The sequence below is a fragment of the Phocoena phocoena genome, chromosome 11 (genome assembly GCF_963924675.1).
Source record: "Phocoena phocoena chromosome 11, mPhoPho1.1, whole genome shotgun sequence".
Classification (NCBI taxonomy): domain Eukaryota; kingdom Metazoa; phylum Chordata; class Mammalia; order Artiodactyla; family Phocoenidae; genus Phocoena; species Phocoena phocoena.
Genome location: NC_089229.1, coordinates 76,792,833 through 76,810,610, shown reverse-complemented (window position 1 = coordinate 76,810,610; position 17,778 = coordinate 76,792,833). Strand labels below are relative to the sequence as shown.

Sequence of the window (17,778 nt, the reverse complement as noted above, 5' to 3'; positions counted from 1 at the left end):
TCCCTTCTAATGAGACAGGAGCCATAGGAACATTAACTATCAAATGAGAGGGACTGCACAATGCCCTAGAGTAGAGATGTAAACAGGTACTTGAAGAACACTGGGGAAAGAACGATGATTTCTAATTGGAGAACCCAGAAACATTGCAGAGTCAGTGATTTGTGCCTATGAAGGATGAGAAGAATCTCAAGAAGTGGGAAAAGGATGCTGTTTAGATTTAGTCGCAGAGAGGTCAGAGAAACAATTATAGATACAAAAAATCACCAACATGACTAGTTTTCTGCTTCTAATAAAATACTAAGGCAGAACTGACTTCAAACCTCACCTAGAAGTCTTTGAAGCTGTTGTTAAAAAGAAAAAAAAAACATAGTTATCAGTGTCCTTCCTGACCCATTATGGACAAGTACAAAAGAAAGCGATGATAATAGGAATGGTGAAAATAAATGTCAACTAAATTCTGACTTTTAAATTCTGATAAAAGACCATAGACCCCAGACATAGACCCGAGATCTGGGGTCTACCCCAGACATAGACCCCAGATCATAGACATCAGAACTATGAGTTCTCAAAGCCCTTGATGTCTTTGAATCACAGCGATCTAGGTGAGGGAGGATGGCATCTTGACTTAGTTGTGGCAGCAGAGATGGAAAGAAGTAGGCAGATGTGAGAGTCTAGAAACAGCAATGATGGGACTTACAATGCAGTTTATGTTCCGTACTTGGTAGTTGAAGAAAAGCCAAGGATTTTAATCTTTTATATACAGATGGCTGTGACCCCACTAGATAGATAGTGTCAAAATTAGCTCTTGGGCAGTGTTATGACTCTGAGTGGAAACTGCTATACCTAGACTCCAAGGAACATGAGAACAGGACATTTCAGTTAGCACCATTTCCCTCCTGAAGCAAGAACAGCTGTTTGCCTTCTTCCTGCATGTCAGGATCAACCAGCATGTGGGCTCAAAAGTATGGGAATACTTCACCAGGTAAGACCTGAAAACTGACTACCATAGTGAAAGGTATATTTTTGCAAAATCACTTTATAAATATCACCACGTGGTCTAAAAACCAAAAGCATGGATAGCAGTTCCCCCGTCCCTTTGTCTAGGTTCAGGCAGGGTGAATTTACAGTTTGGAAGAGAACCACTGTGAGGAAAGCATTACTTGAATGTTCTCTACTTGCCAGGTTCCGTGCTAGGCACTGGGAATTATGGAATAGGACCTGGCAAAGCCCCAAAGTGCACCATTATGAGTGGAAAAATAGAGCTTAACAATTAAAATAACAATAAAAATACAAAAATTCACGTGTTCAAGACAACTTTAGGAATATAATCCCCAAAATCATCCTGCATGCTTAATTACTCCTTTATATTATTTGACTCAAGGAAAAATGAAAAAGTGAAACTGGCATCATTGTGTAGAACTATGTATGACACTTTGTGCTAAGAAAGGTATTAGCTGGGCTTCCCTGGTGGCGCAGTGGTTGAGAGTCCACCTGCCAATGCAGGGGACACGGGTTCGTGCCCCAGTCCGGGAAGATCCCACATGCCGCGGAGCGGCTGGGCCCGTGAGCCATGGCCGCTGAGCCTGCGCGTCCGGAGCCTGTGCTCCGTAACGGGAGAGGCCACAACAGTGAGAGGCCTGCATACCGCAAAAAAAAAAAGAAAGGTATCAGCTGAACTTACTTCAAAGGTCATTTCGAGGAGATTTTTGGGAATCTGCATTACTCCCGTGTCTCCTAGTTCTCCTGATACACAGATCCAAGGGTTCGATGTGATGATCGCATTGCTCAGCTTTTTGATGGGAATGATCACTGACCTATACGGAATCACTGAAAGAAAAATGCTGAAATTAATACAGAATTACAATAAAATTCTCCTGATAACAAAACAAATATACATTAAGAACTCGGCTGGCTTTCACAGATAATTTGCTTTTTAATGATCTATCAAGATGTACTTAAACAAAAAGATAGATCATAACCTCCCCCAGTCTAGAAAGATGAGGTCTGGTTTATAAGCCAAAAGTCCCAATATTTGTGGTTTCCACACATATACATCACCATGTGTACATGACATGCTTATCATCACCACTACATTTATAAACAATGTCAGGCATTATTAGCACCAGAATCTCTGAGGACATAAACAGTGACTGTGCTATATAGTGTTTTCATTGTTTTAATGTTTTTTATTAATTTTGTCCCAGAATCGAGTATAAATGAGCACGGTTACTGGTATGGTTTCATATAAAAAAAGGTGGTAGATGACTTCTTGGATAGTATCCTCTTGTTGCTGATTTTCTTGGCCAACCCTTAAAAGCACTGCACTTCAGAACTTTCCCATCCCAGTTTTACAGTCCAATATGCAAAGCCAAGAATAATAAACAACAGCACCTCCATTCTGGACATAATATGAAGTCTATAAACTACAACTTGGAAAGGTGACTCATGTACAAGAGGTGCCCCAGGGAAAGAATCAGGATATGGAAAGGGATCTGTAAGAAATCTTTCGCCTCTGAAGGCTCTTCAAAAGGCACACCACTAGATGTCACTGTCCTATCACCATCCTTTGCTCAAATGTGGAAACCACCCAGGCATTACACATACCTCCATTTCCTTTAAAAAATGGGGATGTCTCACACACATTAGCATATTTTTATCCCTCAGAGCCATACATATTTTGGTTGGTATTCTCAGGGTTTCTGTTCATTCAGCCACAGGAGAGCTAATAGAAAGCCCTCCTTGAAAGAACTACACGTAGAATTAAAAACATTTACTGGACAAGAGGCTCAGATACAGCCTCACAATAGGAGCTCATGCTTCAATGTGCTCTTAGATGAGCAAAATGAATGGGATAAATGGTTCATTTCCCTAACTTTACATAGACGACTTTCTTTTGGGTGAATAACCTCCCTTTCTGTCCTTTTATTTTGGCTGAAGGAAAGAAAAATGTCAGAGGGAAGGCCATACTTTCATGGTTTAGTAATCATGAGACTCAAATGATTTTTGAAACTGAAAGCAGAAGAGGTTAGTGCAAGATGTTATTTTAGGCCCCAGAGGCTACTTTCATTTCTTTCACTGACAGGATTAGAAAAGCTACCGAAAAAGGCCTGTTTAAGGTCAGCAGTTCTGTGGCTGCAAAGGGCTCACAGATGCACAACAATGATTTCATAAAGTAGAAAAAGAGCAATATTATTAAACTCAGAATATTTATTTCATGAAGTATTTCGATTCCTCTAACTGAAAGTGTTCCTCAGATGAAGAAAAATCTGCATATATGGGGAGGAACTTAGGATCCTAACTCTTCTCTTTCAAAACTGTATATAACACCTTAGTTTCTAGTAAACTAATAGTAGCTTGAAAGATAATACAGGTTGTTCCAATAACCATTCCAACTCCATTTTTCCCTTGTCTGCCTCTACCAGAGACTTCGAAGGCCAAAACCTACACAACTGTGCCCAGTGAAATATTGGTGATATTTATTGAGATTTCTTAGAAAACTATGTTTTTCTAGCACAGATTCTAACCCCTCTTCCCTGGCACTCCTTCCCTCTTTGGGCTGGAGGGTAGACTAAGAACAGCCATCGCTGGAGGCGATTAGCACGCACTGATAACTGTCAAAGAGTCTGGGTCCGTGATAGCACTGTGGACTGCCTACCCCAAGACTTATCACTGTGTAAGAAAATTAAAACAACCGATTTCTTTAAACCACTATTTTCCAAGCTTCTGATACTTGCAGCTGAATAAAACTCCTGATACAAGTAAAAATTCTCCAAAGTAGGGAAGGGGACGCACTGCAACAGAATAAATGCTGTAATTCAATTTATCAAAAACACATCTCCAATCATCATTTCCTCCCTCTATAGACCTACAACACCCAGCAAGATCCTGAAGTCTTTCTGAATCTTCAAAGTTTAATGATGTTCAGTTATATAAGTTTATTATCATATACTGATTCTTTGAATGTATGTGTTTCAGGTAAGATATTGGAATATTTGTTTAATAAAACATTTTCCTTTACATCCATCCCAATTCCTACTGCAGACTGGGTTTCCTGGGAAGCGGACTCTGAGTCAGAAATTAGCATGCAGAATGTGAGGAAGAAAGCAGGATGGGCTGAGGCAGAAACTGAGCTCTGATGCTGTGAGTGCTCAGCTGGTCCCACAGTGAGTTCTGGGACAGCCCATGGATCAGGCAGGGATGCTGGCCAGCTCTGGTAGGAGGGATAGCTTCAGGTAAGGTAGTTTTCTTTGGTGAGACACTCCCCACAGGAGCTGACAGCTGAGAGTGGTCTTCCAGCAGCATCTCTGGCTGCTGGGGCACAACCTTCATTCATAAATGGAGATGGGGTAGGGCGGGGGTGGTGGTGGATGTCACAGTGTGTGACTCACTGTACTGTGATATGTGTCGTTTTAAAAACTATAAACCTTATTCCATTAGTCATCTGAGCAACTCTTCACTTAACAGTCAATTCTCCAGACTTACTGATAGTGGTGAACACACTGGTGAAGCAGAAATAGTCCACAGCATTGAGGGAAAGAAGATGGTAAAGAAACTGCTCTCTTTCTTCTTCACAACGTAGAAAAGCATAACGTTTATAAAGCTTCCTAGGAAAGGGTAAGACAAGCACAAAATAATAGTATAGTATATTTTTCATTCTGTCTTCCACTAAAAATAAACATTTCCACTTAGACAAACTATGGGTAGAAACTTTAATCTAGAAAGAACAGACAATTCACAAAAATGAACACATATACAGTTAATAACAAATTTAAATCTATTTAGTAATTAAAGAAATAACCTGCCACGAATCCATTTTGTCTCTCAAAGTAATAAAGATTTAAAAGTGATGACCACTGCTGATGGGGGGTGGCAGTGAATAATAAAAAGTGGAACTGAAAATTTCAGAAAAGCAATTTGTTGGTAATAATTATTTTGAACCAGTCATATTCTTTGACTCATTAATTTTACTTTAAGGGCTCAGTCCTAGGGATATAATATGAAATGTGGGCAAAGATTTACTCACAAATGTCCACTTGAATATTATGTGTAAAAGTAAAAATATATCATTGTATACCCATTAAAAATAAAGTTTAGGAAGAGTTTTAACAAAAACAAAACTACTACTCCCAAAAATAATAAATAACTTTTTATTAAGCACTTACATTTAAGCATTTTCCAAGTATTTAAAAATTATTAATATATTTAATTCTCGTGACCACGAGAGGTAAGTCTATTAGCATTCTCCTTTTGTAGATGAGGAAAACAGAGATACAGTGAAGTTAAGTATCTTGTCTAAGGCTATTCAAATAGTGCATAGTAAAGGTAGTATTTGAACACAGGCATTCAGATTTCAGAGGCTAAATCCTTACGATATAGAAAATGTTATGGTATAATATTAAGCCAAAAAAAGATGATGCTGAATTGCAAATACAGTATAATCTTAACTAAGAGAACATGTACAGAAGTACAGAAGAAAACATGTGAAATACTTAGTAGTCACCTTTATGTAGTAAGATTTTAAATGATTATCATTTTCTTCTTTGTACTTTGGCCACAAAGGGCAAGTGACTTATGGGTGGGGATAAGGTGTGGGGAGAGTAATCAGTTTTAAGAGAACAAGGTCAGGTTCACAGACTGTACTTCACATCATGCACTCTTTATCAAAGCTATTCTTTGGACATTAAGACTCATCCTAAAATGCTCCAGAGAGTAACTTAACCCAACAGTGATATGTACAAATGCAAAATCACAAAAAGAATTGGGTTTTGGTGGCATTCCAACACTGTCACGTTTGAGGTCTCTGTTGAATTCTTTGCATACCTTTGGTCTAAGAGAACTCAAAGTCCTCAACCTTCAAATTAGCTCTATTATACATATTAGCTGGATGACGCATTTCATCCAAGGTTTCTTGATGGGGTAAAGGGAAACTATCAAAACAGTTAACAATTAACTAATATGCACTTGACTGGTTTCCTGGCTCTAAACTACTAAATGTAAGTATTAGCAAGACTCTCAGAGAAGCCCTTTCCTGTGGACCTTTTTATTTTTTTGCCACTCCTGGTTTTGTTGTGACCTTTAGAATATGATATACGGTTTACATAAATTCCACCCATCTTTTGGATGTTACTATCAGCTGTGGGACTATTAGCTTGTGTTCTCAACAGAGTAGCACAATCTGCCCCTTGGCTCTGAAATCTGTACCCTCCCAGATATAATCAAATAGGAGGTCATGACACAGAGTTTCTGAAGCATGTGCCTGTTAGAAAGGAAGAGTTCATGTGCAGAGGAGTCAGCAACTCAGGCTGAAGAAAGCAGCTTGGCAGCCTATGCAATGTATTTTGTAAGCACACAGGTCACAGAAACAGAAATGCCTCAAGAGGCCATCTCTTACTTTGTGAGCAGTTGGTTAGAGAGCAACTGCTTGAGATGCTGGGACAAGAGCTTCTTTTCTAGAGACAATCTTATCCATGCTCGAGCTCGTCCGACATCAGTCTTGATCTCACTCATGTTTTGAATATGCCTAAAGAATAGTAAAACAGCAAAGATGTAAATCCTAAGGCTAACCTTGAACTGGAAAAGAAATGAAGAGTTACAGCACCTTGCACAGAAAAGTTATTTTGTACTTAGAGGAAGCAACAGGCAACACACAATTTATGTTGATTAAACTTCAAGTGTTCCACCTGAATCACGAAATTAGTCCAACATCAGAATTACTATTAAAACACAAGCACACAGGCAATATCCTAAGATAAAGCATTTAACACTCATTCACACTTTCAGGTTTTATTTATTCTTGTTTCAGGCTCATAGATACCTATAAACGGGCACTTGCTTACTCCTGACACTCAGAAAAATAAAAGCAATAAAACAGGCTGAATATTCAAGTTCTTATTCAGAATAATTGTTCTACAGTTGAAGTATCTGCTACAACTTTAATCCACTGAATCGTTTTTCAAATTGCCCTGACAACATATGGAAAATATGAAATCGCATTTTCTATGGCATTAGAATACAAGCTGTACTATACTAATAAATTCAAAATTCTTAAACATTTGAGAGACTTAGGAAATTGTGTGGCCACAAACAAACTGTGTGGTCAACCCCCAAATGAATGTTACATATATGTATATATTAGTATTCTGTGTAGAAGTTGATGCCATACCCAGCAGGACTGAATTTATCTAATGATTCTCCTCCTAAGGAGAAAGAAGGATTGAGCAGGAAGGACAAGCCTAAGGGACAGGATAATTATAGAACCACTACAGTGACTCACTGAAAAGTCTTTGTGATTGTGACCCACCATCCCTTCCTTTGATTTTTTTTTTTTTAATGTACAGAATGACTCATCTCAGCTGTAATAAATATTGCAACAAACCCTTTTCTCTGATGATTCCAAGCATTCAGAGTAAGGAATATCCTCCCAGTAAAACACACACATTCTCTTTTCCCCCCCAGTTTTATTGAGGTATAATTGATACACGGCACTGTCTAAGTTTAAGGTGTACAACATAATGATTTGACTTATACAGATCATGAGGCCTATCACTTCCCCTCCCTGTGGCTCCTAACTCCAGGCCTCAGAAGAAGCCAGGATAGATGAAGAGCCACTCTCCTTCCTTCCACTGGGGCTCAGTCTTGTGGACAGAAGCTGGCTCAGTGGTGGCTGGGGATGGTCACAGCACGACTCTCCAAGGCTTGGTGGTTGAGGAATGCAGCTGGGCCCAAGGCAGCAGTGGCACAGGGTGGCCTAGGCCCGGGGCTGGTAACGTGAGGCTGACGTTTATGGTCCCGAAGTCCTCCTGAAGTGGGGTCAGACAGTGGGAAGGACAGAGAGACAGGGCCAAGGTGGGTGGGAGTGGGGACCAGGTGCTCAGGGCTCAGAGCTTGTGGGAGTTCACCCCTTGTAGGTCCCCTTGTATGGGAAGCCCACTCTCTTCATCAGCTCATCTGCCTCTGTGGGGCCTCAGCTGCTGTAGATGTAGGGGATGGGCTGGGGCTACTCCCATTCGATCTGGTGCAGCAGTGGTGTGAAGATGCACCAGGCCTGCTGGAGCTCATCACTGCACATAAAGTGCGTCTGGCTCCCAAAGAAGATGTCCAGGATGAGGCGCTCATATGCATCTGGGAGCTTCACGTTCTTGTATCTGCTGCCATAGGTCAGGTTCAGCATCGACTCCTCATGGTTGAAGAACATGCTGGGCTTCTTGGTCATCATCTTGGTGTACACGGCCTCGTTGGGCTGCACGCGGATCGCCAGCTTGCTGTGCTTGCACTGCTGCTGGAAGATGTCACCGGCCACGTCTCGGAACTGCAGAGGCACCTCAGCTTTGTGCTCATTCAGGGCTTTGCTGTAGCACAAGATGAAGGGCACCCGTCCCACCTCTGGTTCCCCACGTAGAGGATGACAGCTGCAAAGGTGGCGGTGGTGGAGCTGCGGGGCACCATGGGGTCGTCCAGGTACGCTTTGGTGGCCTCACCTTCTCCGTTGGGGTTCCCCACGTACTGGCCCAGGACCACATTGCTCGCCTGCGCCTCTGAGATACATTTCAACATCCTGACCTCTCATCACGGACGTCATCTGAGTCGGTGGAGACGGGCTTCTCCATGGTCACCAGACACACCATCTGCAGGATCTGACTTTCCATCACATCTCAGAGGATCCCAAAGTCATTGAAGTAGCCCCAGCAGCCCTCAGTGCCAAAGGACTCCTTGAAGGTGAGAATGACGTAGGACATGTTGTCACAGTTCCAGATGGGGCCGAAGATCCTGTTGGCAAACTTCAGAACCATGAGGTTCTGGGCCATCTCCTTGCCCATGTAGTGGTCGATGCGGCAGATTTGGTCCTCGTGAAACAGGGAGGAAATGTGGTTGGAACTCTGCAGGTTCCTCCCAAAGGGCTTCTCCATAATGATACAGTTCCAGCCTATCTGGCTCATGCAGGTCTTGTGGATGTTCTTGGTGACAGCCTCATAGGCTTTGCGGGGAAAGGCCAGGCAGAAGAGGCGGTTGGCTTACGTACCCTGGTGGAGGGTGTTCATGTGGCTGTTGAGGCGCTCATAGGAGGCTGCATCATCATAATGGCCAGTCACATAGGAGTTGCGGGCAAAGAACTCCTCCAGCTTGGGCTTCTGCTCTGGGGTAGCTTTGATGAATAGCTCGCTCCACTTGCGTGTATTGGCCACTGTGAGGTGGGAGAGGGTGTAGCCCATGATGAAGGTATCTTCTGGCAGAAGGCCACCCCAGAACAGCCACCAGATGGTGGCGTAGATCTTCCTCTTGGCCAGGTTGCTGGATGCGCCCGTGATGATGAAGATATGTGTATCAAACTGGTGGAAGGAATCACTTTGGTGCAGCTCTTCCCATAGTATCCCACACACCTGGGTCTGGTTCAGAGCCACCTGCTCTGCCATGACGCTCTCTGTGCTGGTTGCCGGGCTGCGGGTCACCTGTGGTCCCCAGCGCTGCTGTTCCATGTCCTGGATGCCTCGTGAGTGCCCGTACATCTCCATACTGTTCGCGCAGGTCCACATCCCCGACCCACCCCGCCCCTGCAATTTGGCTTTCTCGCCAGCCCTGGGCAGAAGGGCTCCACGTCTGCAGTGTGGTCATGCCCCTCGACCCCATTTGTAGGCAGGCCTTCTGCAGCCCCACCCCCTCACCTCCTCGCCCCCTGGCCGTTGGTCACCTGCTCAGGTCAAACCAGCCCCATTAGGCAGCCTCGTTGTGGCTCCTCCCCCAGCAGGGGCAGGGTGGCTCGTCTGGCTGCTCGGGCTTCCCGTCTGGGGCAGCCTCCCTTGCGTCTGATCAAACACTCTCGATAAAATGTAAAGCATTATCACATCACACAAGTGAGGCTTAAAGAGATGGCTTAAGAACAAGTCAGAATGAGGATATAAAAGAAAATTCTGTTGCCGTTTCGTTAACCAACCTCACCTCTAAGAATTTTTTTCAGAAATTATGACAGACAATTTATCTTTAAAGGGCTAATACCATTACACACGGTCGTGAACGGAGAAAGCTGGTGTCAGGCAAGTTCCGCTTAGACCCTGGTTCTGGTGGTGGCGGCAGTGGTGGGATGACCCACACGGGCACCTCCAAAATGAGCCTAGGAAACAGCACTGGCTGTTCCTCAACTACTGACATTGCCCAAATGATGACACAGTTGACTAAAAGCAACAAGGGGGAAATGCTCAGGTATTTACCACTTAAAGTTCCACAGTATGTACAAGGTCCCCCCATGAGCGCAGTGCCAGGTTAGAGCTCACATGATCCAGGAATACCAAGTTGATCAAAGTGTATCCACCAGAAATGAATCTATATGAGGTTTGGTAAGTACGTATGTTGTATAATCTTTCCCTAAGTGTTCTTCCTACTCTAAAACAGTAAAGTCTACTGAAATTAGTTTCATGCTGGTCTTAAGTATCTGGAGACATGATAGGTGAAGAATGTCAAAATGGGAAATAAGTATTTGAAAAACAATGTTATGTTAAAGGAAAATGGGAAGGATTGGAATACATAAAGTGAAACCTCTTTTATTTAGGTGGCTATCAGCACTCCCATCATAAAAATGTTTGCACTAATTTTTGTTTATTTGTTTGTTTTTTTGTGTTCTTTTTGGCAGGAAGCATGGGAATTAGGAGATGAGGCCACCAGATTCTTCTCCTCAAGCCCCTTGTTCACTGGCACCAGGGAAATTACTCTGCCTAAAAGATTGCCTCCTAATGTAATTCCTTTGTCCCAGAATATTCAGAAGCTCACGGGATATAGCCTGAACTGCTCAGGCCCGCATTCAAGGCCCATTACCCCTTGGCCTCAACATATTTTCCTATTAAAAAATTCTATTCCAAGCAGTTAACTTATAAGACTCTGTATTTTATTACCTGAAGTACTTATTCTCTTCTAGCTTCCTTATTTGATTCTATTCATGTTTGAAATCCCAGCTTCTTCTAGAAAGTTTTCCTTGACCATGACAGCCTTCAATGACCTCTCTAATTTACGGAATTCTATAGTCTGATTTGCATTTATTGTGCATTACTACTTTTTTTTAACGATTATTTTGATGTGGACCTTTGCTACGGACGCGCAGGCTCAGTGGCCATGGCTCACGGGCCCAGCCGCTCCGCGGCATGTGGGATCTTCCCAGACCGGGGCACGAACCCGCGTGCCCTGCGTCCGCAGGTGGACTCTCAACCACTGCGCCACCAGGGAAGCCCTGCATTACTACTTTTATCATTTTCTCTTGGTATACATTTTTCTCAGCTTGACAAAAGCTCCCTGAGAATGAGGAGCCCAATACTTCTTACTAGCCTTGAATCCTTCTTTGCTCCCTCTAGGGCCTGCCTAGTGTATATAAAATGCTAAAAAAATTCTGTTGCTTTGTAAATCTATATCTAATTTTATCCTTTAAAACAATTTTATGTGCTGTGTTATTCAACTTTAAATCTATTAAAATTTTTTCTGTGTAGTTATACCATTTGAATCTTTTTTTTTTTTTCTTTTTCAGTACGCGGGCCTCTCACTGTTGTGGCCTCTCCCATTGCAGAGCACAGGCTCCGGACGCACAGGCTCAGCGGCCATGGCTCACGGGCCCAGCTGCTCCGTGGCATGTGGGATCCTCCTGGACCAGGGCACGAACCCACGTCCCCTGCATCGGCAGGTGGACTCTCAATCACTGCACCACCAGGGAAGCCCCCATTTGAATCTTTTTAATTGGAATAATTTATTATAGGTAATTACAATGATACTCAGCATAATATTATACAAGTATTACTTCTAAAATAGATCCTGGGGACTTCCCTCGTGGCACAGTGGTTGGGAGTCCACCTGCCGATGCAGGGGACACGGGTTTGATCCCTGGTCTGGGAGGATCCCACATGCCGTGGAGCAGCTGGGCCCGTGTGCCACAACTACTGAGCCTGTACTCTACAGCCCAAAAGCCACAACTACTGAGGCCACGTGCCACAACTACTGAGCCCATGCGCCTCAACTATTGAGGCGCACGTACTCTAGGGCCCACATGCTGCAACTACTGAGCCCGCATGCTGCAACTACTGAAGCCCGTGTGCTTAGAGCCCATGCTCCGCAATAAGAGAAGCCACTGCAATAAGTCCACGCACTGCAATGAAGAGTACACCCCACTCGGTGCAACTAGAGAAAGCCCGTGCACAGCAATGAAGACCCAGTGCAGCCAAAAATAAAAATTAAAATAAAATAGATCCTGTTAATTCACAGAAAAGCAAACATGGTGTGGTTTAAATAGCTTATTTATTTGATTTGTTTCCAAGCCTGGTACAAAGCTTTCTAATTTTTATGTATTCTGCCTTATCTGATTGTCACAATAACTAGTGAGAGGGAGACCATCATTATTTCACTTCAAAAATGAGTAAACTGAGATTCATCAAGACTAAGTGACCCACCCAAGGTCACAGAAATAGTACATATTCTAGAGATGCCACCCATTTTTTACCAATCATTTCTTCCTGGTACTCACATTCTTGGAGTAGCTCTCCTTCTACAGACCCAGAAGAACCAGAAGCAACAACTTCAGGTACCACCATGACGATGCTCCTTATCCTTCAGCTAGAACTGAATGGATAAGCAGCATCTGCCTGATCTAAGCTGAGCCAATCAGATTTTCTCTCAGAAACTGGAAATTACTACACTGAAAAACCAAGTTCGTTTTTGTTGAATGCTTAAATAAGGGATGTTAAGGCCAGGGCTTGGGAGAGCATGTTCACAGTAAAGCAGAAAAGGAGGGAAAGAGACAGAGGGGAGGAGAAGCAGCAGAAGTGGAGGGAAAAGCAGGGACAATTTGCTTCTTCTGAGATGGAGAGTAACCTTGGACAAAACTGTTTCCAATCCAGCCACAGTTCTTGTGCTTGGATTCTGGAAAATACCCTCATGTATCTCCCATAAATCCTCCTTTCTGCTGAAGCTAGTTTGAACGGGCTTCTGTTCCCTAAAACTGAATGATTCCTGAGAGTGGCAGCAACTAAATTTGAATCCACATTTCCTGAGTCCAAAACTGGTGCTTATTTCACTGTATCACCAATGAAACACAATAATATTTATTAGAGAGATTAAGGAATTAGCCAATTTTAGTGTGAGCCCACATTCTGTATAGTCATAAAAATTCCTCAAATATTCCTTCTGAGGGTAACAAAACCAATCGTGACTATTTAACTTTAGTGTAGAATAAAGCCAGATGCTCACAGCTCATATGCAGACATTAGTTATAAAAAGATAAAGTGAGTAGCCAATTTACCCTCAAGTAATTTATTCCCATCGTAAACCAGATATTTCTAGGGTTTACTCAGATATCCTGTTCATTTGTTTACATATTCAGAATATCTATACTTGGATTATAGTACTCACAATCTCCTCAATCATGTAATGTTCTACTATGCCCCTCATTATTAATTGCATTTTGTCATTAAGAATAAAAGTTGGGGAACTTCTCTGGTGGCGCAGTGGTTAGGAATCCGCCTGCCAATTCTGGGGACACGGGTTCGAACCCTGGTCTGGGAAGATCCCACATGCCGTGGAGCAACTAAGCCTGTGTGCCACAACTACTGAGCCTGCACTCTAGAGCCCGAGAGCCACAACTACTGAGCCTGTGTGCCTAGAACCTGTGCTCCGCAACAAGAGAAGCCACTGCAATGAGAAGCCCGCACACCGCAATGAAGAGTAGCCCCTGCTCACGGCAACTAGAGAAAGCCCGTGCTAGTTTGAATGGCTAGATGATATATGCACAACTACTCTGGAAAGAAATTGGTAATAATGGTAACGGCATGGTAATACTCCTCTTTTATAAGTAGACAACGACTTGTACAATTATTAATATTTACTGTCCCAAGCCTTTCTCTTTGGAAGAAAAGAATCATTCTATAACTGACAGTATGGTGATACTTGGCATCTATGAAGGTCCTGGGGAGTTGTCAGAGATAACAGGGGATAGCCTGTAGACATGTCTGGACTCATGCCAGCTGCTAAGCAATCTGGTACCAAGACACTTGACAACTATGAGGACTCAAAGTCTCTACACTGCCAGTGGCTTTGCTTCAAGAGAGAAATGTGGGAAACAGGAGGTACTGTCAGGGAATGTGCCCCACAGAATGCGTGAACTCAGATATCTTTGCTACCTAATCTTTAAAAAACAAGTTTTTAAGTGCCCATAGTGAAAGAAACCGAAGTTTAGAAATATTACTTGGGTGTTTCTCTTTAAGGAAAAGCATCTACATCAACTATCGCGCGAGCAACTAGGGATTACAATGAAGTACTTGCCAAGAACTTGGAAACAGAAATAAGCCCGTGCACTGAGAGTTAAAGTAAACATATCAAGAATAAGAACAACAATACATATAAAGTTATCTTAAAGAGGCAGAATGAAGCAGAGAAAAGGGAGAGAGAACCACAGGCAGTGTTTCTGCAGGGCCTTTCTGAGATGACATCAGTCCCCTTAGTATGAGGATCAATGGCATGGAGCTGGGTGATCAGGCATCCATATCTCTGCTCCTGAGGACAGCAAGTAGACTTCTGATTTTGATCTAGCTTCCAGGCAGAGCCTATCTTTATCAATGAAAGAATATCCAGTCCTGGGGCCTCCCTGGTGGCGCAGTGGTTGAGAGTCTGCCTGCTGATGCAGGGGACACAGGTTCATGCCCCGGTCCGGGAAGATCCCACATGCTGTGGAGCGGCTGGGCCCGTGAGCCATGGCTGCTGAGCCTGCGCGTCCGGAGCCTATGCTCCACAATGGGAGAGGCCACAACAGTGAGAGGCCCGCGTACCGCAAAAAAAAAAAAAAAAAAAAAAAAGAATATCAAGTCCTCTGGTTAAGGAAATAATAAATTGGTTTAACTGGCTTCCTGAGACCATGCCCTTACCTGATCATAGATGACTAGACAAGAGTGGACAGATGACCCAAGTTCAGCCTATTATTATTATTTTTTGTATGATCAAGCAATTCCATTTTTGGGTACACACCCAAAAGAACTAAAAGCAGGAACCCAAACACATATTTGTACACTCACATTCATAGCAGCACTATTCAGAACAGCCAAAAGGTGGAAACAACCCAAATGCCCTTCGATGAATGAGTGGAATAACAAAATGTGGTATGTACATACACCGGAATACTATTCAGCCTAAAAAAGTAAGGAAGTTCTGATACATGCTGTAACACGGATGAACCACAAAAATACTATGCTAAGTTAAACGAACTAGACACAAAAAGCATGATTCCACTTATATGAGGTACCTAGAATAGTCAAATTCACAGTGACAGGAAATAGAACAGTGGTTACCAGGGGCTTGAGGAGCTATTGTTTAATGGGTACAGAGTTTCAGTTTACAATAACAATAAGTTCTGGAGATGGACAGAGGTAACAGTTGTACTACTGCAAATGTACTTAATGCCACTGACTATACACATAAAAATGGTTAAAATGGTAAATTTTATGAGATATATATTTTACCCCATTTTTTTAAAAAGCCATAGAAAAATGTTAGTGGTAGAATCTAGGTTGTGGGTATATGGATGCATTCATTATAAAATCTTTTGACTTGGCTGTATGTTTAAAATTTTTAATAATAAAATCTTAGGGAAAAACCCTAGGAAGTCAGCTTGTCTTTTCTCGGCAATGCCTTTCTACCATACTAGACACCTTTTGAAAGCAATCAACCAGTTAAGTTTTATTAAAAGTATCTATCATTTGGCTAAAACATCACTTTAGGGTACCCAGGGGTCTTTTTCAGGCAAAGTCTGAAAATTAAAAGCCAAAGTAACCCTTAAGTGAGAAGTCATAGGAAATCAACTTTTTGTTGAGTATCCTGAACAAATATAGACTATTCAAGGTTATACTAAATTATATTTAGGGTGATGTGCACCCATACACTACTGCCAACTTGTTTGTGCCTAGTCACACCTGGCATTTTTTCTGATGACAAGGCAAAGGCTGAGAACTTGAATCTAGTTAGAAAGAGACATGAACTGTGTCAGGAAACCTTAGTTCTAGTTCCATTTCTGCTGTTAGTTGGCTATATATATGGTCTTAGACTTTATCTGCCTGCGCCTGAGTTTCCACATATATAAAAGGAAGAAGCTAAGCAATATGACTTCTCAAGTTTCTTCTATATTCTAAATTTTAAATTGATTAGTAAAAGGTACCTCAGCAATCACCACCTTTCTAAATCTTCAAAACTGTAACCAATGTAATTCAGTAACAGTTTGGCTATAAGGAGATATATATATATGTGTGTATATATATACACATGTATATATGTTAGATAAACACACACACACACACACACATGAACACCCACACACATTCTCTTACCCACACTCAAAGAGATTAAAATATGGCAAATCCTTCATTTAACAAATATTAATTGAGCACCAATTATGTGCCACTCTGTTAACACTAACTTGCAATTCAACAGTTTCACGTCAGATAGATTCTCTTCTCTCATGAAGTTCATAAGTAGCATTAGAAAAACAAACAAGCAAATAAGTGCTATTATGCAAAGAATTAAAATAAGGGAATTTGAGAGCCTGCACGCGGCAACTAAGGAGACTATGAGCTACAACTAAGGAGCCTGACTGCCACAACTAAGGAGCCCGGCTGCTGCAACTAAGACCCAACGCAACCAAATAAATAAATAAATATTTTTTTAAAAAATAGGGGAATTTGAAAGAGAGTGACTGGATTGCTGCTGTAGACCAGGTGGTCAGGGATGGCTAGTGGGAGGAAGTGACATTTGAACCAAGATGCAAATGACAAGAAGGAGCCTTAGCTGTGGAGATTCTATGGGGGTAGGACTCAGGGAAAAGCTATCAGGTGAAGGGAACGGGTAAAGAAGGCCCCAGGGCAGGAAACAAGTTTGGCATGCTGGAGGAAATAAAGAAGAGAGAGTGGTAGGAAATAATACTGCAGTCAGACAGGCGTCAGATCAAGTAGGGCCCTGCCAGTCAGGGTAAGTGATTTGCACTTTATTCTAGGATCACCATATTAGCAGTGAGGAGGATGAATTACAGTAGGGCAAGCACTGAAATATGTGGACCATGATGTAATCCAGGAGAGAAATTTTAGGGGCTTAGACTAGAGAGGTGACAGCTCACTGATCTAACATTCAAAGGAAGAGGTGAGCAGCAGTTGTACCAAGAATTATACCCCTGGATAATAAGCTATCTACTCCTGGGACTTCTCTGGTGGTCCAGTGGCTAAGACTCTGTGCTCCCAATGCAGGGGGCCCGGGTTCAATCCTTGGTCAGGGAACTAGATCCCACATGCCAGAACTAAGCCTTTGCATGCCACAACTAAAAATCCCATGTGCTGCAACTAAAGATCCCACATGACACAACGAAGATCACTGGTGCCTCAACTAAGACCTGACACAGCCAAAAAATTTTAAAAAAAAACAACAGGGACTTCCCTGGTGGCGCAGTGGTTAAGAATCTGCCTGCCAACGCAGGGGACATGGGTTTGAGCCCTGGTCCAGGAAGATCCTACATGCCGCGGAGCAACTAAGCCCGTGTGCCACAACTACTGAGCCTGCGCTCTAGACCCTGCGAGCCACAACTACTGAGCCCGCATGCCACAACTACTGAAGCCCACATGCCTAGAGCCTGTGCTCCACAACAAGAGAAGCCACCGCAACGAGAAGCTCGCGCATTGCAACGAAGAGGAGCCCCCGCTCGCCGCAACTAGAGAAAGCCCGTGCGCAGCAACGAAGACCCAACGCAGCCCAAAACAAATAAATTAATTTAAAAAAAAAAAAACA

The 17,778-nt window shown here is 42.7% G+C and overlaps 1 protein-coding gene and 1 pseudogene across 2 annotated transcripts in view; both read right to left on the bottom strand.

The window, feature by feature from the left end:
* DENND5B (DENN domain containing 5B) overlaps positions 1-17,778 on the bottom strand; it is a 209,215-nt gene that overhangs the window by 9,623 nt on the left and 181,814 nt on the right. For both annotated transcript variants that reach the window (XM_065886567.1, XM_065886568.1), the window contains 3 exons: positions 6,392-6,520; positions 4,483-4,604; positions 1,682-1,827 (listed from right to left, as the gene is read on the bottom strand). In XM_065886567.1, the coding sequence (XP_065742639.1) occupies positions 1,682-1,827; positions 4,483-4,604; positions 6,392-6,520 (397 nt within the window). The remainder of the gene's footprint in view (positions 1-1,681; positions 1,828-4,482; positions 4,605-6,391; positions 6,521-17,778) is intronic.
* On the bottom strand, positions 7,895-9,419 carry LOC136130673 (glucose-6-phosphate 1-dehydrogenase pseudogene; annotated as a pseudogene).